Consider the following 23,610-nt stretch of genomic DNA (forward strand, 5'->3'; position numbering starts at 1 on the left):
GCGTAGATATTTTTTAAGATATTCTTTCATTCAAGAAATATTTATTGGACTTTTTCTACATATAAGAAATTGTTATAGATGCCTTGAGATATAGCAGTGAAAGAAACACAAAAATCCTTTCCCTTCAGGAAACTACATTCTAGTGGGGAAGATAGCCAATAAATAAATAAATAATAGGTACAGGGTGTCAGCTGGCAATAAGTGCTACAAATAACACAGGAAAGGAGGACAGGGACTACCAGTGTCTGTGGTGGGGAGGGGAAGGGGGAGGTTATCATTTTAAGTAGGGTGATCAGAGAAGACCTTACTGACAAGGGATATTTGGAAAGACCCAGAGAAGGTGAGAGAGTAAGCCATGCAAAGATCTAGAGGAAGAATATTAGAGAGGAAATAGCTTGTGTAAAGATCCTGGGGCAGAAACAGCAAGGAAAGTGGCAAGGCTGGTCCAGAGCAAGCAAGGGGAAGAACAGGAGGAGTGAGACCATAAAGTCCAAGGTGGGTGTAGATTATATAGGGTCATGTAGGCCGTTACGAATGGTAAGCTACTGGAGCACGCTGAGCAGAAGAAAGAAAGATCTGAACTGACTGAGGTTTAAGGGGATCACTTTGGCAGCTTCGCAGATAGTAGGCAAGTGTGACAAAGGCAGAAACAAGGGGCTCATTTAGGAAGCTATTGTTAAAATCCAGATGAAAGATGATAGCAGCTTGAACTGGGTTGGTGAGTAGTTGGCTCTGGTTATATTTTACAGGTAAAGGATTTGTAGCTAGATTAGATGCAGGGAGTCAGAGAAAAGAGAAGGGTTAATGACGGCTCTGAGGTTTTAGCCTGAGTGGCATAAAAGTAGACCTGCCATTTCCTGAGATAGAGGACACTACGGAGGAGACGACTTGGGAGAAGATCAGAAGCTAGATGTTGAATATGTTATAACTAGCAGACATCCAAATGGAGAGGTCTGTAAGCAGTTGGATATGCAAGTCTGTGAGTCAGGGGCTTGGTCTACGGGAGAGATTTAATTCTGGGCGTTGTTAGCATCTACATTGTATGTAAGGGCATGAGACTGGATGAGGTCCTCAATGAATAGACAGAAGAGAGGGGCTGAGAGTCTGAGTCAAAGGAGCACTCCACCAACTACAAGTCAGGGACAAGATGGGGAACAAGCAAAAGTGACTGAGGGGTGGCCCAGGAGACCAGGAAAGAACCAGAAGCTGATGACATCCTGGAAGCAAGTGAAGAAAACGTTTGAAGAAAGAGTGATGAACTGTGACAAATACTGACCGTGGGTCCAACAAAGAAACTGAAAATTGACCGTCAGATTTAGCAATTTTGGTGGAGAGCTGAGACTAAAATCATGTCTGGAGTGTGTTCAAGAAAGAATGAGAGAAGAGGATTGTATTTATATCTTCTACCTTCTTTGTGTGGTAATATTTGCATTGTTTGGAACCTAAAGAAATATCTGATTTTTTTCCCCGACAAAATAACATATAATTGAATATTAGTTCTGTTCAATTGATTAACTGATTAATTCAGGCAAAAGAAAAAAACAAAAACAAAAACCCATAACTCCCCCCCCCAAAATACCCAACACAACAGCTTCTTTTCTCTTTCGCCTAAGATATTTAATGATTGGTTTAATTTATGCTTTACTTTTTCCCTGAACAAAATATTGGCTTATAAACTATAATATGTGTAGAATAGATCATGAAAATTTTGCATATGTAGTTTCTGTAGTGACTTGTAATACATAAGTCGGTAAGTTTTTCCTTCTCTCTTTTCCCTCTGATGAGGCACCAATGATCTGGAAGATAGAAAAAAGGAGATAGTAGAAGAAAAAGCAGTACTTCTGAATTATCTCCAACCTGATGATGGAGTTGGTTCCATTTAAATTCAGTTATCAACATAATGAACACAAAGTCATATTCATCAGTGTTCTCAGTGAGAACATAATTATTGACTCATGTACAATGTGAATTGAGTTACCAAAATAAAAAGAAAAGAGAAGTTGCCCCCTTTCCTTTTAAATTAAATTCCGTGTCATGTTGATCTGAATACAATCCTGAGTTTTTAACTGTATAAATTAGTTGTAATGTCTGCAGTATCATTTTTATTTGATTGTAAATTCCTCTTTCATCTTTACTAAGACCAGAAGAAACTATGAGAAAATAGGAGATCACTTACCCTTCCTGCATAACCAAAAGTGAGGGCGGTTTTATTCAAAGGATCATAGTCTTAGGCTAGAAATATAATTATTGTTGTTTTATTTCTTTTCTTCTCCTTTTTTCCCCCTTCAGTAAAAAGGGAACAGAAAAGAGACAGTACAGCTAAAATAGAGTTATTTCCATTAAATATTTCTTCCATAGTGCTGGGAAGGAACCCTAAGATAACAGTCTTGTATTTGAATGTGAGAGGCAGAAAATATAATTTACTTGAAGCATTACGTGAAACAGAATAGGTTTTTTTAATCAACCATAGAAAGTGGAATACTCACAGTACCTAGTGTACAATGTCCATTTGATTTTCAACATTTTTTTTCTTTTAGTAATAAAAAAACCCAGATACAATGACAATGATTATCATTTGAAAATCATTTTTGCTGTTACTATTGTTGGACTTATGAATATAATTAATTATAAAGCATTGGTTCTTGCCTGGAAAACAAGCAAACAAATAAATACCACCTTGGTTTACAAGTGAAGGGGAGAGACAAAAGAAAATATTTAGTCATTAAGTAAACTTCCTCTCCTGCTCCTTTTTCTCAGATCATAATTTAACTTTGATTACTGCTCTCTGTCCACCTAGCCTTCTCATGGAAATGAATCTTTTTTATTATCTTACTTTTCAGCTTACTTATTATTTCTTACCTACATAGCCACCATGCAAAGGTGTTTCTTACCTAGGTGAGTCTTTCTAGTGACCAATTCACCACCTTGGGCACCAAATCATCTTTCCTATCAGTTCTTAATTCCCTTCATTTTCAGGGGTCTAACTATGAAATTCTCATAGCTCACCAGTGGAAACAGTTTATCAGGTGATTTCATACCCCACATGCTGCAGGGTCCATGAAGAAAGGGGGACAGATGAAAGGTCTCAGGGAGCAACACAGCTGCTTGGGAGTGTTTTGTGGTCCATACTTGGAGTAAATTTGGAGTGTTGTTTTCACATTACTGTTTTTGTTTTCCTCACAGCATGCAATGTCTTTCTGGACTATCAGGATAGCAATCCAAGAAGTTCTGACACTTGGCTAAGAAATCATCTGATCTGAACCATCCTGCAATCCATTCCACAGTCCTCTTTTGGACAGTTCTGACCTGCTTACTGATCAGATTGTTCTGGAAACCCATATTTAAGTTGGTTAAATTTTCCCCTTCCTGGAAGTTCAGGTTTATCTTCATGTTAGAGACAGAGAGACAGAGAGACAGAGAAAAGACAAGAACGTCAACTATTTCACAATAAGGGGAAAAAACATCAGACTACATCCCGTCTGTATTTATTAACACTTCCCCATAAGAGAAATCCAGGAAATACTTTTTTTTTTCTTCTTCTTCACATTAAGCACAATTTTGTGCTGCAGCCAGAAGACCCTCCTGTTTGCTGTGTTCAAGTGTATGTGTATGCAGTGGACTAGATCAGACAGAGCTCAGAGGAATGCTGAGCTCATGAGGCATGCACTGGGGGCATGAACAAATCCACTATGTTGCTCTCCTGTGTTTCTACAGCCACCAAAGATCCTCATGTTCCCAAGTCTCTGGGATGCAGCTGTCTCTGGAAATCACCCCATCACTTCCTTCTCAGTTTACCCCCTAAGGCTCCTCCCCCCAAAAATCCCTGTCTGGAGCAACCAAGACCTCTTGAGGTTTGTTGGGACCACAGACATCATTTCATCTATTACACTGAAAAACAATTTGCAGTATTTCACTGAATTTACCTGGCTGGTGTTCCAATTCAGCATTTTAATAGCTAACCTGATACTATGAGTTCCATTTCTGCCCTTCCTATATAAAGTACATTATTGGCATATTTTCCGGAAAGGTGTATTTTAATCCAAAGCAGCCAGTAGGAAAAGAACAATCTAACAACACATGACATTTCCCCAAAAATGTAGCTTAAAAAGTTACTTCCAGTAAGTTCATTCTCAGGGCATCTGGGTGGTTCAGTCGGTTGACCGATCTGATTTCAACTCAGGTCATTATCTCACAGTTAGTGATTTGGGAGCACCCATCAAACTCTGTGTTGACAGTGCGGATCCTGCTTGGGATTCTCTCTCTCTCCCTCTCTTTCTGCCCCTTCTGCATGTATGCTCACTCTCTCTCTCAAAATAAATAAACTTTAAAAATAAATATTTTAAAACCCCAAATAACAAAATAAGTTCATTCTCTAGGGGAATGTCCAGAGTAGCTGAAGTATTCTGTAATTTTATTGGAGTGATTGTTTCACAGGTGTATGTATTTACCAAAACTTGTAATAAAGATGTTTCTACAAAGTACTTGCAAGCTGCATTTAGTACAGTGCTCTTTTAGTGTATGGAAGGGATACTCGTTCTGTTAACGCATGTACTGAAATGTTTTTAAAAATCCTTGAATTAATTGTACACTTAGAAACTTCGCATTTCACTGTTTAAATTTTGCCTTAAAAGTAAAAAAAAAGCCTTTTTAAAAAATTGCTATAAATGGTCAGAGCCCATCTGTATTAACTTCTGCATGCTCACAATTTCAGTTTGTCCTGAAATCGTGTCTGCTCTGATGCAGTGGCTCCAACACTGCCACTGATGTCTTCATCCTCTTCTTTTCCTTGGTGATTTATTTCTTTAGATTATGGCTGTTCTTATTGTTGAAATTCCCTAGCATCAGCTCTTTTATTTTTTAAATCTTTTTTTAACGTTTTTTTAAAATTTATTTTTGAGAGAGAGAGAGAGAGAGAATGAGAGAGAGAGAGAGAGAGAGAGAGAGAGAGAGAGAGAGAGAGAGAGAGAATGAGCGGGGGAGGGGCAGAGAGAGAGGGAGACACAGGATGCAAAGCGGGCTCCAGGCTCTGAGCTGTCAGCACAGAGCCTGACGTGGGGCTCGAACTCACAGACCGTGAGATCGTGACCTGAGCCAAAGTCGGAGGCTCAACCGACTGAGCCACCCAGGAGCCCCTAAATCTTTTTTATCACATTACATTTTAACTTTTTAAAATCTTCATCTTGATTCATTGCATATAAATGTTTTTAAAAGCACAAAGATGAAACTAAACACCACCCAAGTCTCCACTATTCAGAGAAAACTACCGTCAGTATATTAGTGTCTATCCTCCTAGAGATATTGAATAGATATTGACCAAGTGCCCAGTTTGTAGCAGGAGAAGTTCTGGGTACTGGGTATACTGTAGTAAACAAGGCAGTGCCCTTGCCCTCATAGAGCTTATGTGCTAATAAATGCTAACGTGAAGGGGATTTTTTCTTTTTTAATGAGCCAGGATTGTACTTGTTCTTTCATAATCTGCTTTTTCCACTTAACATAATACTAATATCTTTTCTTCAAGTGAATAAAAATATGGCACCATTTTCGTATCCGCATAGCCTCCACCGTATGGCTTTTTAGAATGTATTTAACAAATCCCCTAGTTCAAACAACCAGACCTTTCGCCTCTATGAACATCTCAATGACAGTATCTTGAATATATTTTTAGTGATCTTCTTGCTGGCAAAATAATTTCATTTTACTTTCTTTATTGCATCAAGGTTTAAATGTCTGAAATGGGTGAAACAATTTTGCAACTATAAAGCATCTGCCTAAGCCTAAGACTAATGCCTTATTAAAGTATTTTGGTTGAAAACTCCAGGCAGAAGACAGAGATTTACTACCTGGCCCATGTGTGGCCAAAAAGTAGTTTAGAAATATAGCTGAAAATGAAATCTGGGGTGGGAGCCAGAGCTCTCCATACTACCTATTTCCTGAGAAACCTCTGATCCTAGATGACCTGTAGGGAACTTCGAGCTTAGCAGTTTGGCTAGGGAGGGGAAAGTCATTCAAGAAGAAACGCTGCAGGAAATCTTCAACCTACATATTTTCTAAAGCGCACTGGTGAATCCACTATTTAGAATGTGAAAACACACTCAAAGAAATAATTCAACCACATACTTGAACCACAACTATTTACTGAGCCCCTATTACGTGCAAAGCACTATTATAATGCATTTAAAGTGAGGATTATAATCTCAAAGTAGTTCAGACTTATTTCACTCTCCAATAAAGTTGAAAATCTGTATTTGCCATGAAAAACAGTATATAACAATACATTGTAATAATATTACTTGATATGTAATATTCTTTGACACATCTTTCATCATCTACTGTTTTAAGGGAAGTGTGCGTGTGCGAGGTATTACTGTAGCAAGGGGGCTACCAAGATGAATCAGACACGCACTTGTCATTAAAGAGTTGACCGAATACAGCAAAACTGCCTGATACAGTAGTCTCTAGCCATGTGTGTTGCTGAGCCCTCAAAATGTCGTTGGTCTGAACTGAGAGTGCTGTGGGCAAACAATACACCAAATTTCAAAAAGTTAATATGAAATAGAGAACGTAAAATCTTTCATCAGTAAGTGTTTAAAATGATTACGTGTTAAAATGGTAATATTTTAGGGGCATCTGGGTGGCTCAGTGGGTTGAGTGTCTGCCTTCGGCTCAGGTCATGATCTCACAGTTCATGAGTTCCAGCCCCGTGTGGGGCTCTGTGCTGACAGCTGGGAGCCTGGGGCCTGCTTCGGATTCTGTGTCTCCCTCTCTCTCCACTCCTCATGCTAGTGTGCTCTCTTTCTCTCCCTCAAAAATAAATAAACATTAAAAAAAATGTTTTTTAATGGCAGCATTTTGGATATTTGAGTTAAATAAAATACATTATTAAAATTAATTTGGGACACCTGGTTGGCTCAGTCATGATTCCAGGGTCACGGGATTGGCTCACGTCAGGCTCCACGCTAAGTGTGGGGCTTGTTTAAGTTTCTCCCTCTCTGTCTCTCTCTGTCTCTGTTTCTCTCCCCCTCTGCCCCTCCCCTCCTTAAGTGTACACACCATGCACACACATTCTCTCTCTAATATGAAAAAAAAAAAATTTTTTTGGGGGGGGGTACCTGGGTGGCTCAGTCGGTTAACATCCAACTTCAGCTCAGGTCATGATCCCATGGTTTGTGGGTTTGAGCCCCACATCGGGTTCTGCTGACAGCTCAGAGCCTGGAGCCTGCTTCACTTTCTGTGTGTGTGTCTCTCTCTCTCTGCCCCTCCCCTGCTTGCACTCTGTCTCTCTGTCTCTCTTTCTCTCAGAAACAAACATTAAAAAAAAAAAAAAGGAAGAACGGAAATTTTTTATAAGATAAATAAAATTAAGCAAATTTTAATTTAACTTAATCTTTTTCTTTCCAGCTTCTTAAAATTATATATGGGACTTGCACTATATTTCTGTTGGCAGTGCTAATCTACACAACTATAGCTACCACTTACTCAGCGTTTATACTATATACCAGGTAATTTTATATCAAATATATATAATCTTCCATAATGGAAGCATTACAGATAAGAAACTGAGGGTTCAAAAGCTGTATTAACTTAGCACACAACACGTTTCTAGTATATTTTCTGTGTACCAAGAGCTGTTGTAGGCAGTGGGAATATCAGAAAACAAATACCCTCATGGAACTCACGTTCCGGTGGGACAAGAAGGTAAAGGATAAATAAATATTAAAAAATATGTCAGGAAGTGATAGATGAAGAAAGATGAAGCCTGTAAAAGAATAGATAGTGCCCAGAATTGGGATGAAGTGGAGGTGAGGAGTAGTCATCTGAGCAGAAACATGAAGAATGAGTCCTGCAAATATCTACCTGGCCAAGAGTCTCTGGGCAGAGTCAACAGCAAATAAAAGACAGTGCACGTGCATGCACGTGCACTTTACACACTGGAGGAACTGCACAGAGAGCCGGGTACTGGAGAGCAGTGAACAAGGAATAGGAGAGGAAGTCAGGAGTGCATTGATGGCAACTTGGAAGCTTCCTCCACACACTAGGAACTGTTCAAGGATGACTTTGCTCTCTGATGCATGGACTGTTGTAGGGCATGCATGGAACACAGCAAGAGGGGAAGCCGGAAACCAGCTGAAGGCTACTGAAGGAGTGCAAGAGAGATTGTACAAGGTCTGTTTGCCTCAGCCACTGGAGATTTGCTGTTCCTGAAATACAAAGGAAAATAATCTAAAAATTATTCAGAGAATTTGAACAGCAAAGGTCAAATATCTGGATCATTCAAGCTTCAAAATATATTTGGGATTGTGTGCAGTTATCTGAACTGGCAGTCAAAAATCATTGTCTAACTTCATAGCATAGTAATTTATCTCTGTCCCTTGCTTTTTGCCAAGTTAACCTAAGGGAAGTGGGCTTGAGATCTGTGATTGGCAGAGGGGATCAGAGGACCTTTAAAAGTCAAATTCAGATCAGGCAAATTAGCTTTATTTCTGCCAGAGAAAAGAGTTCAGTTGAGCCAGATGACAATTTTGTAGCCTAAACTATTTGCATTGGCTCAGCCTACCTTCTGAATTACTCCAATAATTGTTAATTCTCAGTTTAAGCATAGCTGCACACCCAAGACAGTTAAAAAACTAGAAGCTGTGTTCTGGATAAATGTATATATTAGCCTGGATAACTCCACTCAGTGAGTCTGTTTTTATGGACAGAAGTACTTTAAAAAAGAAAGTATCCTCAAGGTCAAATGATTTTGTTAATGTTTATTTATTCTTAGAGAGAGAGAGAGAGAGAGAGAGAGAGAGAGAGAGAGAATGAGCAGGGGAGGGGCAGAGAGACAGAGGGAGACAGAGAATCAGAAGCAGGCTCCAGGCTCCAAGCAATCAGCACAGAGCCTGATGTGGGGCTTGAACTCATGAACCATGAGATCATGACCTGAACTGAAGTCAAACATTTAACCCGACTGAGCTACCCAGATGCCCTAAGGTCAAATGTGATATAGGCCAAGTCCCTTCTCCTCTGAGAGGTAAATGAAGGTTTTAAGTAGGTACTCCATTTCAAGTGGAAACAAATACACATCAATGACAAGGACCCCTAAAAGTTATATCATGATAAAAAGGAGGCACCATCCTGACCATCCAGGTTGGTTTATTTACTTTGATAGAACTCACTAGAAAATTGTTCAACATGCTTCACTGTGCCTGTGTAGATGTGTTTTCTGGGCATCGGATGTAGTTCCTGTCAGGCACTTTCCTGGGGCACTAAAATGTATAGATTACACACATCAAAGACAGACTGCAACCGCGGTAGCTGAAATTTACACAAATCTGTGCTGTGAGTAACTGGATAAACAATGAGACTAATGACCTTGTTCTTCATTAATCTCCATATGGCTCTGTTGGTACTGCCCTTGCCTTCAGGCAAGAAGGCTGTGGCTTTGGCTTCTCGCCTCAGACCAGGGATTAGACTCTGGCTCAATGCTGCCAGAGCCCGGGGCCCTGCTTCCTACAGCCCAGGAGGCCTGAAAAGACTACAGAGGCCACCCATCTTAAGAGGTGCATTTACCTCAATTCAAGAAACACCTCATTACCATATCCACTGAGGAAACAGATTTATAAAAATAAGAAAATCCTTTAACCATGCCTCCCCATTCAGAGAGTTTATTTTCTTCAACAGAGGGCCCCAGGTTTTCCTTAAGTATTTTCAGGGCCTCCCCATTGCCCCCCAAAACAAGATAAAATCCTCAGTGCCTTGGTCCACGTTCTTTTTCCAGCCAAAAATAAATTTCAAAATGGCTGCATCCATTAAGAAGGGTGAAAGGAAGAACATAAGTACCCCCCACCCTCCCACCCCTGTTGCTATAGAGCTCCTTCAACACCATTTGCAAGATCTGAGTGTTGCTACTAGCAGGAGGCAGCCCAAAGAGATAGAGTATCTCAGGAGGACTGGTACCTGGGCAGCCTTGGGCCACAGTAGGAGACTAGAACCAGAACACTGGAAACCACCCCCTTACTCCTGCTTTCATCACTCTGTACACAGGTCTCACTGGAAAGCTTATACTGGGAGGTGGAGCCCAGGAAATGATTCCATCGGAGGGGCTATCTTAAGTTAGGGAAGATCACAAATGAAGCACACTCAGCTAAATGCCCTCAGTGCTACACACCCAGCTCTAGCCATAACCTTTATTGCCTTGTAAACTTAAGATGCCTCAGTCTGAGCTATGTAATCACATTCTATGCTGAAATGTAAATTCTGATGGGATTTACTCAGTCCCAAGAAACATCTCTTACACACCTTTCTAGTCACTCCCCTCTGCGTTCTTAATGTTGTTGTTTTGAGTGTTTTATCTATACGTGCTACATGTTAACCCTTTCATAGACCATCATACTACTAAGGTCTCAGAGTTATTATGAGCTGTGTCAAATGCCTCCCAAAATAATATTCTATTCCCAGTATCATTTGTCTACATCCACTTATCTATCCATTAGGAACCCATCACAAGCATGAGGCAGAGGTAAATCACATTCTCTCTCTCCCTGCAATGTTTTTTCTCTCATCACACTTCCAGGGGTAACAAATGCTACGATGATTTTGGTGCCTTTGTAACACAACTTGCAGATATGGAGATGGCCACAGGAGTACATGAGCAAGTGTGAGACCATCCCCATTTACTCCTGTGGTAGAGACTCCTAGTGCCTTAGATGTTTTCGTGTTGCAACTTACAGGTCTCCTGAAGAATCATCTTTGCTTCCTACTTTCACATGCATTACCTCACTGAATTCTTACAACAATCTTGTCAAGTAGGCCATTATTACACCCATTCTGCAGAAAGAAAGACCGGAAATGGCTTGCTTGAGGTCAGCACAGCATGGCATGACAGCAGTGGTGCCCACCACGGAACCAGGATTTCCAACCCCGCATTACACTATTTCAAAGCAGTCTCTTCATATTGCGTTGCTTCTAAAACAACAGAATACTGCTCAAGTAGTGTATTCCAAAAGGGGCCTTGTGTTTTTTTTTAAACTATAAACACAAATTTTCTAGCTAGTGGCCTATAGGAAAAGATTTCAGAAGTCTGTCAACAGGAGGATTTCAAACCATAGACCCCAGATAGTGCTCTGATAAAAAAAAAATATATTAGCATTGTTTTTGCAGGATCTCACTTCTGTGGGGAAAAAACTATGTAGTGCATCATATCGTGTGTAGCAAAAGAAGCACCATGCACGGTGAACATGTACACAGGTGTTGTCAACGTTCTCTTCCCAATGTGGCCACAGAAGAAAGTGTGAAGCATACTGCAATAAGACAATATTTATGGCTCAAGAAATTCGGCTTCACATAACAGTAATTATGAACAAGATATTTTCCCTAATAAAAATTACTGCAAGACAAAATCTGGAGGAACTAAATGTTTCCCTATGTCCTCTTTATTTTATTCCATGTGCTCAAGAACGGTTGCGGGGAAAGAAAGGGAGAGAAGAGTAAAAAGGAGTGGAGGGAGAAGGGGAGTCATAGCGAGACGGCCTCTGCTGAGGGTTGGTTTTGCTTTAGAAACTGGAATGTGTCCAGGCTTGATTTTTATTTTCAATTCACATTTCAGATCCAGCTCCCCAAACTCTTTGATCTTTCTCCCTGTCTCCTTACCCGGAAGAGAACCCTTGGCCTTCTCAGCTGGGAGCTGGGAGCACACGTGGAAAGACTGGCTCGGATCCATATTCTTGCCAAATTTAGTCACACAAAGGGGCCTGCAAGGGAAAAAAGAAAGGATGAAAGCGGCAGCCGCCACGACTTCAAAGGCCGTGCCGCCGAGCCGGGCCTTGCGCAGGCGCCGCCCTCCGCGGATATAAGGCGCGGCTCGCGCGCGCGAGGCGGCCTCTCCGCGCTGGTGTCCCGCGCGCGTCCCCGGCTCGAGCCGGCGGAGGGGACCAGCTGTGGAGGGGAGGGGCCCAAGGGGCGGGCCGCCGCTGCCGGAGGCCGGTCCCCACGCCAAGTTAAGGCGCCTGAGAAAAGTTTTCAGACCAGAGAGAAAAGCATTTTACGCCAAGCCCACTAGGCGAGCCGTCCTGTGGCCTCTGCACATTTATCCCAGCACGCACATCCATGCCACTCCGTGCTGGGGATTCCCCCTTCCAGACGTACGGCCGGTGCCTCTGCGCCGGAGCCCCCGTCCCTGCGGCGGTTGACAGGGGTTCCCATTGCGGAGCCCCCCCGCGAGGGCGCGTGGCGGGGCTCTTTCAGGCCCATTCTGCTCCTCGTCCCCTCGTTCCCGTCCGCGATCACCCCAGCTTGACTCCTCTCGCTCCGGACGGCCCCGGGATGTGAGCCCTCGCTTCTCGGGTGGCAGAGAGCCGGCTGGTCCCACACAGGAGGATGGGATGTGGCCTCGGCACGACCCGGCCCTCTGCACCGGCGCGCCTCGGCCCCCCATCCAGCGAGCTGCGGACGCCGAGCTCGGCCCGCACCCGCACGAGCGCGGGAGAAGGCACCGGAGAGCTGGATGCGCGGGCGGCCGCGGGGTGCTCCGTGGGCGGGCCCCACGAGGCTGTGCGGGGGCGCGGCTGCCACCCCGACGTCCCGAATTTGGCCACGACTCTTTCACGGTCCCAGGAGTTGTTACCCGGCGGGTAGGGGGCTGGGTTTGTCGGTCTGAGGAGACCAGAAGAGGCGGAAGAACCCCTGGGATGCAAACTGCCATTTACCTCGCGCCCCCCGCCCCCGCCAAGTCCGTTAAACTGAAGGTGCCCACAGCTTTAGTGTTCTGGCGAAGCTAGGGTGGGGAATCGAGGGTGTCAGAGTTCCGTCCGTCCCTGGAATCACAGTTTTCGTTTTCTACTTCTTCCCCGTCCTTGCTCTCCCCTCGAGCATCCTCTTCCGTAGGCCCCCGCCACCTCCTTCCTTTGGGATCCCACCAAAGTTGTAGCTGGGAGAGACTCCAGGCCACACAAAGGGGAAGACCCGGAGTCTGGGCGGGGGGTTAGGACCGAGGGGGCGGAGAGGGCTCTGAAGGGCACCGCGCTTTTTCTCTCCTCCCTGTAATTAAGGACTCACTTGAGTGTCTGTAGCTGAGTCGACTTGGCAGCAAAATCGCCAGGGGGGAGGGGTCTCTGGTGGGAGTGGGGGTCATTCTAGCTCCCTTGTCTGCACCCGCGGGGGCCTGGGCCGCGTTTACCCTGCGGACTGCGAGGCCCGTCTCCGCTCCCCCCTCTCCTCGGTTCCGGCCCCGGGTGGGCGCCTCGTCCCCCACGCGCAGCGCCGGCGACGGCGCCCGGCACCGAGGGAAGTGTTGATATAAAACAAGTCACTGTTCGCTCCCAAACTAAACCCAAACCAACCAAAGCCACCAAGAGGGGAAAAACCAACAGCAATACAGCCAGCCCCTACCAATTGTTTCACGGTCGGAATTAAATCACATCAAAACGCCCCCTGAAACCCACATCCTGAAGGAGTGAACCTGCAACAGCCAACCTCTAGTCGTTCGCTCGAGTTCACACGAACAACCCGCCTCTACATCCGAGGGAAGGGGGCGGCGGGCGGCGTTGTTTCTCCCGCGCCGCACCCACCACATCCCGGACTCTGCACCCAAAGCGGCGGCTTGCATATGTAATAGCAGCCCCCACACGAATTAGAAAAGACCTCCCGGCGACAAAAATGCCTTTGCCTGCAACATCACCGAACCTGTTAGAGGAGAAGGAACTTCTTGCCGGGGTTACTACACCCCTCCTGAGTGCCCCTGCTTTCCAACCCCCATCCACCCGCCCCAGGAGAGACAGACTTCACGTGGAGATGTCAACCTCCTTCTCAGACAAACCTTCAAATATACTTGGGTGAATGTTTTCTGGTAAAGCCCCCTTTAAGTACAGCCCGTCTCAAGATTAGCAACAACGCTAGGGACAGTCAACACCCGCACGCCTCGGGGAGGACAAACAGCCACATAAACAGAGCAAAGCGCTCGGTGATTTCGTTAGAAACAATGTTTCCATAGGAGAGGGTTACCGAAAAGTACCAAACACAGCCACCTACCCTCGGCCCTTCAAGTAAACAGTTCCCACAAGTTATTATTCCCCAAATCCCCATCTTCTCGAGCTTCTAATCCCCAGGACACCTGAACGGGATCTCCAAATGACTCCGGGAGTCCAGATAATTAACATGAAGGAGAAAATGGGATTCGAATTAGTTGTAATACTTAAACAGGGAGATGTAGGAGTTGCCACTTAATATCTTTTTGGCTTCCAGAAAATATCCTCTGGCCATTCTGTGTGCTGCCCCCCCCCCGCCCCGCCCCTCCTCAACATTTTGATGCAAAGGAACCTCTACTCTGGCTACTTTAGTGAAACTTGCATTTCCCAGTTCTTTTCCTATCAGCCAAATTGGCACATTTGTGGGAGAACTTTTGACTTTGCTTTCCCATATTTCTTTTAGAACAGAGGGTATTAATGTCATAGCTATATGTTTACAGCCCTAGTACTTTGCACTCACATTGATGCATAACTTCAAGACAAGTTCACTACTGCCACCAATTTAAAAAATGGGTTTCTTGCCAATCTTTTCAGTATTATCTTACACATTTTAACAGCGGAATATTCTTTTTGTTTTTCTTCTCTAAGGCTTTGCATTGTCAGCATTTAAAGTGTATTTAATGCTTTACTCTTCCTGGCTCCCATCACCAGCCCCTTAATTTTGCTCCAATCCCTGCAGATAGAATATGTGTGACAACTGACAGTGCTGTATGTGACCAACTGAACCCTTTAAATGATAGTTTTTAAAAATTGCTTCCTAGTAAATTCCCATCCCTAGGAAGTAGTTAGCAGTAGGCAAAGTTTTAAGTGCTCATTTTGAGCACTGTTAAGGTCTTTACTTATACAATGTCCAGCAGCTTGCAATTTTCCCCCCGGGGAAAAGAGGTATCCTTGCATGACTGTTTCCTATGAAATAGAGCTAACGTCTGATTCTGTAGTGTTTTCCTTATTTTCAATTTAAGGTAGATGGAGACACATTTCTCCCTGCTTGTTTACTGTTCTGAGGTTTTACAGATGGCTAGTGTATTGGGTATAATAATTTTGCCTGGATTTTTAACTGAGGGGGGTTGAGAGCCAAGGAACAAAATGTAACATGTTTTCAAACTTCAGCTTCACTTATACTGTAACTTTCACAAAGCATCTCCTTAAAAGTTCTGTCCTTGTACAAAATGCATCAAAGAGATGGTGGAGGTTGGGGAATTTTTGAGGTCGGATTCGGATTTGCATCTTCAAGAGTCTCTTTGAGTGTGCAGCCCGAGGTGCCAGAGACTGCCCGGTCCTCCCTCCCTCTACTGGCATCGCACTCCTGGGTCCTTTTGCCTTCTCTCTCCCTCCTTGGGTTGTTTTTTCATTCTCTATTTGGTTCCCATACACTGTGGTGTGTATCTCCTAAATTCCACGAGAAACCTAGCACAACTTTCTCTGTACATCCCATGGTGAGGATGTACTGAAAGAGATCTTGTTTTAAAAGGCGGTAATTAAGATCCAGTCTTCAGTTTTTTTCTTCTGTGTCCTATTTTTCTCGGTAAGCCTGGAGATTTAATTTTTGCTAGCATGCGTTCTCTTGTCCTTTGACATTATATTTTCGGAAACCCACAACTCTCTTCCTTGTCCTTCTTGTTTCCGTTCTCTTAGTTGAGCAATGTCTGTTTTATTTTCCCCTTTTCCTTCTCTCTTTCCCCAATTCCCGCCTCATCCGCCCTGTCAGAGCATCTATCAATGTGGTGTCGATCACAGCTGCGGCGGCTTCTCTTTCATCTTCGTAGCCCTGCCAAAGGGAGGGAGGAAGAGAGAGGGAGGCGGGAAAGAGGATGGGGGGAGAGACTTGCAGAGGAAGGTCGGGGTTGGGGGGTGTGGGACAAGAGAGGGGATACTTAGATGTTGAAGTTAAACCTTCCCAGCAGAATTTCTTGTCAATTTCACGCGGGCAAAGGGTGCTTCTTCGTGGGTTACAGGAAGCGCTGGGTCCTTCCTTCTCTCAGCAAGTTGCCTGATTCTTTCCTCTAGGCGCGCGCACGCGCACACACACACACACGCGCACACACACACACACACACACACACACACACACAGCACTAGGACTCGTCCTACAGGCTCTGGGAAAAGAAAAAAAAGTCCTCAATCACCACCTCCTTCTCGCCGTTCTCCCCCCCCCCCCCCCCAGCGGGCGGCCGAGGAGAGCTGGAGGCGGGGGAGGGGAGGGGGAGGAGAAGCGACGCAAGTGGGTAGCTTTTCAGCGCCAGCCAGGCGCGGGAGGAGGAGAAGCAGTGGGGAGGCGCAGCCGCTCACCTGCGGGGCAGGGTGCGGAGGAGGGACTCGGGCTGAGCACTCTCGGTCCGAGGAGCCTGGACGCACCCGGAGCCTCGAACGCGGCCAAGCTCAGGGCACCCCCCCCTCCCTTCGGCCAGGCGAACCCGAAGGTGCAGCTCTTTGCTTTGACAGAGCGGCCCGGCGGAGGCGTGGAGAGCGGCGAGCGAGAGCGCCAGACTGAGAAACTCGAGCCGGGAACAAAGAGGGGTCGGGCTGTGTGTGTGTGTGTGTCGGCTCGAGCTCCACGCAGAAGCATATGGGTCCGAGGCCCCTGCTGTGACTCCCCGAGACCCCGCCGTACCCTCCACTGCCGACTCCCAGCGCTCGCCCGCACAAACTTTATTCTTGGCAAACTTCTTCTCTTTCTCTTCTCTCCTCCTCCCCCTCCACCACCTCCTCCTCCACCACCTCCTCCTCCTCCTCCTCCCCCTCCTCCTCCTCCTCCTCCTCCTTCCTCCTCCTCCTCCAGCAGATTAAATGCGCCTGGAGAAGGAAAACCGAAGCGAAAGGGAAGGAAATAAGAAGCTCTAAAACGGACATCTCCAAACCGGGTGGCTCTTTAATTTTTTTTATCCTCCAGGAAGTGGACTTTTCGTTATCTTCTGATTCTCCTTTGTACCTTCTCTGCTGAGGCAAACGGAGTCTTTTTGCCCAGCTTGCCTCCTTTCTCGGAAAACAAACTCCCAAATTGGCAACCGGGGAAGCTAGGGTGGAGAGGTTTGCGTAGAGACGCGCCGACGGACCCTCCTCTGCACTTGGGAGAGTCGTGCTTCCACCGGAACCGGCGTCCTCCGCGCGCAGACCCTGGAGACGCTGGGGGCGTGGGGTGGCCCCCGGGGCAGCCTAGCCTAGCACGCGCCACGCAGCGCAGACGCCCCCAGAGGCGCCGGCTGTAGCGGCCTTAAGCAGCCCCGTGCCCTTCGGCCTCGAGGGCGGGCGCAGGCGCCGGTCTCCGCGGAGCGGGAAGGCGCGGGCGGCCGCCGGGGCTCGGGCACCGCCGCAGCTGCTCCGGCCGCGGGCTGCCGGCCCCATTTCCGCCCGCTCTTCGCCCTCACGCATCCTTCCAGATCTCCTTTTTCTCCTTCCTCTTTCGTTGATCCCCTGTCTTTCCTGCTGTCGCCTCGGGTGCTCCTCCAGCGGAGCGGAGATTACCGAGTGGTCGGGATGCCCCAACTCTCCGGGGCCGGCGGCGGCGGCGGCGGCGGGGGAGACCCGGAACTCTGCGCCACCGACGAGATGATCCCCTTCAAGGATGAGGGCGATCCTCAGAAGGAGAAAATCTTCGCCGAGATCAGTCACCCCGAAGAGGAAGGCGACTTAGCCGACATCAAGTCCTCCTTGGTTAATGAGTCTGAAATCATCCCGGCCAGCAACGGACACGAGGTAAGCGGGCCGCTGCCCTAAGGTCCGAGAGGCGTGGCGGGTCCCGGGGAAAATTAGAGGAGGGACGGAGATTGTGGGAGCGTCGACTGATGGGTCCCGAGTAGGTCCTCCGTTTGCTGGGGTGGGGGCTTGGGAGGGGGGGGGGTTGGATGGGCCTCCCGGCCAACATTCTTCGTGTGTGGGGGTGTTGGTGTCGGTGGGAGGTGGAGAAGTGCAGCGAAGGTTACTCCAAGTGGGTCAGTTCTGAGGTTCGATGACTGAATTGTTGGTTTGTGGGCAGCAGAAGCTGCCCTTAACCCCTAACGTCTTGCGTGCGGACTTTTTAGTGGGGTTGCGAGGGTGCGATGCATTAAAGCGAGGATGTCTGAACAACGCTGAGAAGTTCTTCCGTAGGACGGAAAATAAAGTGCACCCGCTATCTCTCTCGGTAGATGTCTGCAAAAGTGCGTTAAACCACCAAAGGCTTAGGTAGAGAAGAGCAGAGCCGCTGTCAGAAAGGAAGGGGAGGCGGGCGTGGGCCGAGGACAGGCGGGGCGGTCCCAACCGCCGCGAAGCGGGGCTCGCGTGGAGCCGGCCGGCCCAGGGGGCGCGCGCCTGGGTTTCTGCGGCTGCCGGAGTCCCAGCGCCCAGGCCGGCTGCAGGGAGCCGTGGGCGCACCGAGCCGAGCCACCACAGGGCGGGAAGCCTCCCAGTGCCGCCGCCAACACTGCTTTTCTCCAACCCCGGTCACTTAAAGTAAAAAAGTGCTTATATTTGGGGTAGTTTGGGGCCTGGATCAGGCCTTAAATCTATGCAGAAAAAAAGGAGAAAGTCGAGATGTGGCGGAAGCCAGGGCACCCACACAGGGAAGGGTGAAAAGCGCTTTATCTGATCTCCTGGCCCGCTGCGGGCGATAGCGCAGGTAACCCAAGTAGAGTAAATACAGACACGTGCGTGCCGGCAAGAGAAAGCCGCAAGCGGGACCGCGCGGAAGGGCTATTTCAGGCGGCAGGGAGTTTCAGAAGGGGGGGGGGGGGTTGGTGGGCGGATGGACCCTGATACCCGACACTACACTGGCCACCCTCTTTTAACAACTGGGAAACGCTTTGGAGGAAATCCGGTAGAAAAGTCCTAACACTCAAATGATTTCACCAACGCTTTTTCCCTCCAAAGAAACTTAGAGGGTATACCCTTTTCCCTTAAATGGCATCCTTCTGCCCCCCAAAAGAAAGCGTGTGGTTTTGGGGGCGGGGACATTTTTGGTTTTAAACAACACGATTAAGAACACTTCAGAGTTACCTTCTGTATCCCAATGGCAGGGGTGAGTATGCATTTGGAAGGCTGGGGGCCTGGGTTCTTAGGAGCACACAGAGGTGTTCGTTATCCTCGAATCTTTGATTCCAACATGCCAATTTGAGGGGGGGTCAGGAAGGGAGCTAGGGTACACCAAAACCCACTTAAAAGGTTTGTGACTATGTATTGGGGGTAGAAGATTACCGGGAGGACATATGGCCAAGGACCCAAGTAATGTCCAAAAAACACTTAGAGGCCAAGCTTGTATTTGTAGAACAGCCTCTTTTTTCTTTCTGCTCATTTTGCTTGTCCTTCCTTATTCCATGAATAAATTTGCCACCCGCTTCACATTTTGCGTTTCTGCTCTGGAAAGAAGGGCTCTGCAGCTTGAAGCATAGAACCCAGGGATTAGGGCTCTATTAATCTTTGCTGTGGTGGTAAGTGGGCACGGGGTAGACCAGGGAAGATGGTGAAGGGGTAATACCACTGATTTGCACGTGGTTGAGGCTGGGTGGATGGTGGTTACCAGAATTGATATTAGCTGGGCTACCTTTTAGATGTTTATAACCCAACTCTCAAATTTTGCTCCCTTTAACCACAGAAATCACTTTTTTTCTTGTCGGCTTGCACTCAGCCTGCCATGGTAGGTTATAAGGAGTGGGGGGCTCCTGCTGGGACTTGCTTGGGACAAGTTGCCTTAAGACCTCCATCTGTGAGTGCATAGTTTCTATTTAAAATGTACTTTTAGTTGTAAAATGATATTTCAGCCCGATTTTAATCAGTACTGATTGAAGTGAACTGTGGTTAAGGAAGCTATCAAAAGGATGAACCCCATTAAGCCCCAACTCCTATCATGTCAGGTGTCCAAGTAGCCTTGATGCATTGTAGCAATCAGCACCGTGTGGGTCTTTCCCAGATTTACTATATTGTTATTGTTCTTATCATTCTTTATACTTTCTAGTCCTGGGTAGATAATAGTCACCGAAAAATTTGTGTTGAGAAGAAAAAGCAAAAGATTTCCCCGTTCTCAACCCTAGCCTATCCTTCTTAGATTGGTAAAATGGGTACATTGACTTGCACCCAGTCCTCGTCCTTTGAATTACCAGTGGACACACACTTACTACAAACTCTAAGTTGATTTTCTCTTTTGGGGGCATGGGGGTTCTTGCTGTTAGGTGGCCAGACAAGCACAAACCTCTCAGGAGTCCTACCACGACAAGGCCAGAGAACACCCTGATGACGGTAAGACACTAATTCTACTTTTCCCAAATTTATAACCTCGAATATAGGTGTATCGGATGTGATGTGACTGTGCTATTTTAATAAAATAACACTATTTTAACAAAATGGGAAAGAATCCAGCGAACTTACTGCCTATGTCTAATGTATATTTACATAATTTTAAAACTGTCTTGAATGAGTTAGGGGCCTTTGGATTTTAGCTGGCCTCCAGAGTATGTGGAAGAGGAAATGTCTATAATAAGTTTTCCTCTTTTCCTTATTTTAGCCAAAGTTCTAATTGGCTTATTTTTTTCTGCATTGTTATAGAGTGACAGTCTACACCAATTTATTTTCCAACAAGAGATAGTTTCAAATGGATTTTCCTTTGTAAAATTGCTATTTCTTGTTACAGTGAGAGGGTAGGCAGTGAATGCACGGACTGAATATGGCCCGGTAAATCGAATCTAACTTGTAAAAATATAAAACTTTATTCTTAAAATTAGGAACTTTGCATATGGAACATGTTAGACTTTCTCCCCATTTCTAATTCTTGCTCAAAAATTTAAAAATTGCATATATTTTTTAGATTTAAGGAGAGCTCCCTGTGACTTTAAAATAATCTGTAGGGTTTTCATTTCGAATAGTCTGCATTTCTGTTCTCCAGTTTACTTACAGTCGGCCTGACCAGAATGAAGTGTTCATGCATACAATATGTCAGCCAGGAGGAGAAGGGAAGAGAACTGTAATATCAGACTTTCTTTTGAGCTACAAAGTAGTTATACAGATTAAAGAGAAGAAATGTATATAGTAAACACACACAAATTTCTTTGGCAGAATGGTGTAGTACATAAAATTAAGTCTCCTGGAGTTAATCCTTTATAAATTTAATTAGTTGTCCATGTACTAGACACAACTCTTTCTCTTGATAAAATCTAGAAATTTTCTAGAAATCTACAATCACGGGTAGAGTTTTTGAGTTTGCCGATACGGTGGAGCATAACTTCAGGTGTGTAAGTGTGTGTGTGTGTGTGTGTGTGTGTGTGTGTGTGTAGCCAGATGGCCTTATATGTTTATAATATAGCTTTAGATTTGTGTGTGTTTTTCCCTGTGCCTGTATTTCTTGGTCCAGTTTGTTAGTTTTAGAGCAAATTAAGTAAGATGAATAACACTTATTTTTGTAAAAACACCCGTCAGTAGTGGAAGTAAATTGAACCACATGTTTTTAAAACATCTGTTTCGCTGCTAAGTCATTTAAGAGAATAAATACTGTCAATCTAAAATAGAGCATAATAATCCAGTTACAGTATTTTGTAAACAAGTCTTTTGTATAAGGTCTGATTTGTCATAGAACTATTAGATTTTCAGATGAAAATACAGTGATATAAAAAGGAAATCAATGCATCATTGATTGTTATTTGAATTCTCTCAGGAAAGCATCCAGATGGAGGCCTCTACAACAAGGGACCCTCCTACTCAAGTTATTCTGGGTACATAATGATGCCAAATATGAATAATGACCCATACATGTCAAATGGATCTCTTTCTCCACCCATCCCAAGAACAGTGAGTAACATGCTGATGTTGCAAATTATTTTCAGAAGTGGAAGTTAATTTGTATGTTAGCAAAATGTTTGTTTTTTAAGACACTTTAGAAATACTCTCATTATATGTGACTGGTCATTACTAAATAAGACCTGCTGTGAAGAATGGCTGCCTTGAAAGAGTACTTACTACCTTTGATGTCTTGCTCTTGGAATTTTAGCTTTTGGCTTATTGGTTAAGATTAATAAATAACAGAGCTCCAGTTATCATGAAATCAAGTAAAGCTAAGTCAACAAATTCATGATTTTATGAGTATTGTGCTTTTTATGCTGATGACAGGAGAAAATTGATTTAATTTTTCAATTAACTAAGTACTGTATAGTTTTCACTGCCCGTAAACCATCTAGAATCAGAACTACTTTAGCTCATTTGTAGTTGAACATTTAGAATGTTACTTCAGCTTTTAAAACAGTGTTTCATTTTATTGTATTACCCTATGTTTTTTAACAAATCAGTTGGGGGTCAGGTGGGGATGAGGTATTTTTACTCTATTGTCAGTTGTTGAGAAAGTATCATTTGAAGATAATCCTAATGAAAATTGTTCTTTTTATCTCATGGCTCACTTAACTTTTCAAGTTCTAAAAAATGCAGTGGCATTATAACTACATTATGCAAATGTTTAACACTGTGAAGAATTTCAGATACATTATTTGATGCTATTTTTCTTTGTTGGGAAGCAAAAACCTCCTTTATACAGTAGGAAAACACCTAAAGGGTAACTTGTATAGTATGTGAATATGAAATGTACTGGTGATTGGAGTTCTCCCAGAGAATAGTCCCTTCTGTGGTAGTGATGGATTTTCACTGATCCATCAGTGTATTTACCCTATTTCAGACTTATTCTCCCTCTGCCACCTAAGCCCCAGTGAAGAACATGTATGTGTGGGTCTTGGGGATTGGGGGTTTAGTCTGTTCCTCTAGGGAGAGAAATCCAGGATCGTGAAAATGGAACCTATGGTCTTTGCCTTATTAGTCCAGTGCTTCCACTAAGTGGGGGAAAAAAAAATCACAGACATCTGGGGAAAGTACTGGTATTAATACCTCTGGGATCTAGAAGATTCAGCAAAGGAGCAGAGAGAAGAATCAATTGTGAACAAATAAGAGTATTTGTGTGGTTATTTGTAGTCTTTGATTGTTAGAAAGAGAGGTATATGAGATATATGTGGGCACTGTGATTTAGAAGTTAATGTAATTATTTTTCCATAAATTTCCAAAAGATATTTGAACTTTCAAGTAGGGAATAAGATATTTCTAAATTTCATATTGCAGCTAAAATGGTGATCTTGGCAAACTTGTGACGGTTGTTATATGAAATAGAGTTTTCACATTTTATTTTAAAAGGCTTTTCAAATATTTGATGATAGAGATGTCTGTGTGATACATACGAATCTCCTGACTAAAAAGTATATTAACTAATTAAGCAAATACAGTTTAATATTTAGAGACCACTCCAAGTATAAATGCTTCTGAGTTTTAAAATTTGTAGGTGACTTTGTATTTGTTGAACTAAATATGCAGACATCTCAATTCTTTTATCGTTGGGCTATTTTGTTTTGTTGGGGTTTTTTTGGATGGTAAGGAGGAGAATATGTTTTAGATAAGGGATAATTGAAGATTTCTGTTGAAAGTCTTTTTAGAACAACAAATAATCTTTCTGACAAATCTAAATTATAGTCTCTGCACTGATAACAATAGAAGATAACCCCTAAAACACTCTTACACTTTTCAGCTGTAAACACAATTAATGCTTAATAAGTATTTGTGGGATTTATTCTTTAGTTCAGCTACTTCTCCTTTCAAAACGATAATTATTAAAAGT

The 23,610-nt window shown here is 44.5% G+C and overlaps 2 protein-coding genes across 15 annotated transcripts in view; one reads left to right on the forward strand and one right to left on the reverse strand.

The window, feature by feature from the left end:
- LOC131507217 (uncharacterized) overlaps window positions 1-12,987 on the reverse strand; it is a 74,105-nt gene extending 61,118 nt beyond the window's left edge. For 3 of the 9 annotated variants that reach the window (XM_058721710.1, XM_058721709.1, XM_058721711.1), the window contains exons 1-2: window positions 12,084-12,982; window positions 11,632-11,732 (exon numbers count right to left, since the gene is read on the reverse strand). In XM_058721710.1, coding sequence (XP_058577693.1) covers window positions 11,632-11,732; window positions 12,084-12,682 — 700 coding nt within the window. In that variant the 5' untranslated portion in view covers window positions 12,683-12,982. Of the gene's footprint in view, window positions 1-11,631; window positions 11,733-12,083 lie in introns of all 9 variants that reach the window. The other 6 variants (XR_009259394.1, XM_058721712.1, XR_009259396.1 and 3 more) reach the window with 4 other exon arrangements.
- A 3,269-nt stretch (window positions 12,988-16,256) lies between these two features.
- LEF1 (lymphoid enhancer binding factor 1) overlaps window positions 16,257-23,610 on the forward strand; it is a 121,228-nt gene continuing 113,874 nt past the window's right edge. For 2 of the 6 annotated variants that reach the window (XM_058721701.1, XM_058721699.1), the window contains exons 1-3: window positions 16,259-17,696; window positions 20,144-20,210; window positions 21,619-21,752. In XM_058721701.1, coding sequence (XP_058577684.1) covers window positions 17,478-17,696; window positions 20,144-20,210; window positions 21,619-21,752 — 420 coding nt within the window. In that variant the 5' untranslated portion in view covers window positions 16,259-17,477. Of the gene's footprint in view, window positions 17,697-18,802; window positions 18,997-20,143; window positions 20,211-21,618; window positions 21,753-23,610 lie in introns of those variants that run through there. The other 4 variants (XM_058721703.1, XM_058721702.1, XM_058721705.1 and 1 more) reach the window with 4 other exon arrangements.

Source organism: Neofelis nebulosa, chromosome 3 (genome assembly GCF_028018385.1).
Source record: "Neofelis nebulosa isolate mNeoNeb1 chromosome 3, mNeoNeb1.pri, whole genome shotgun sequence".
Lineage (NCBI taxonomy): Eukaryota > Metazoa > Chordata > Mammalia > Carnivora > Felidae > Neofelis > Neofelis nebulosa.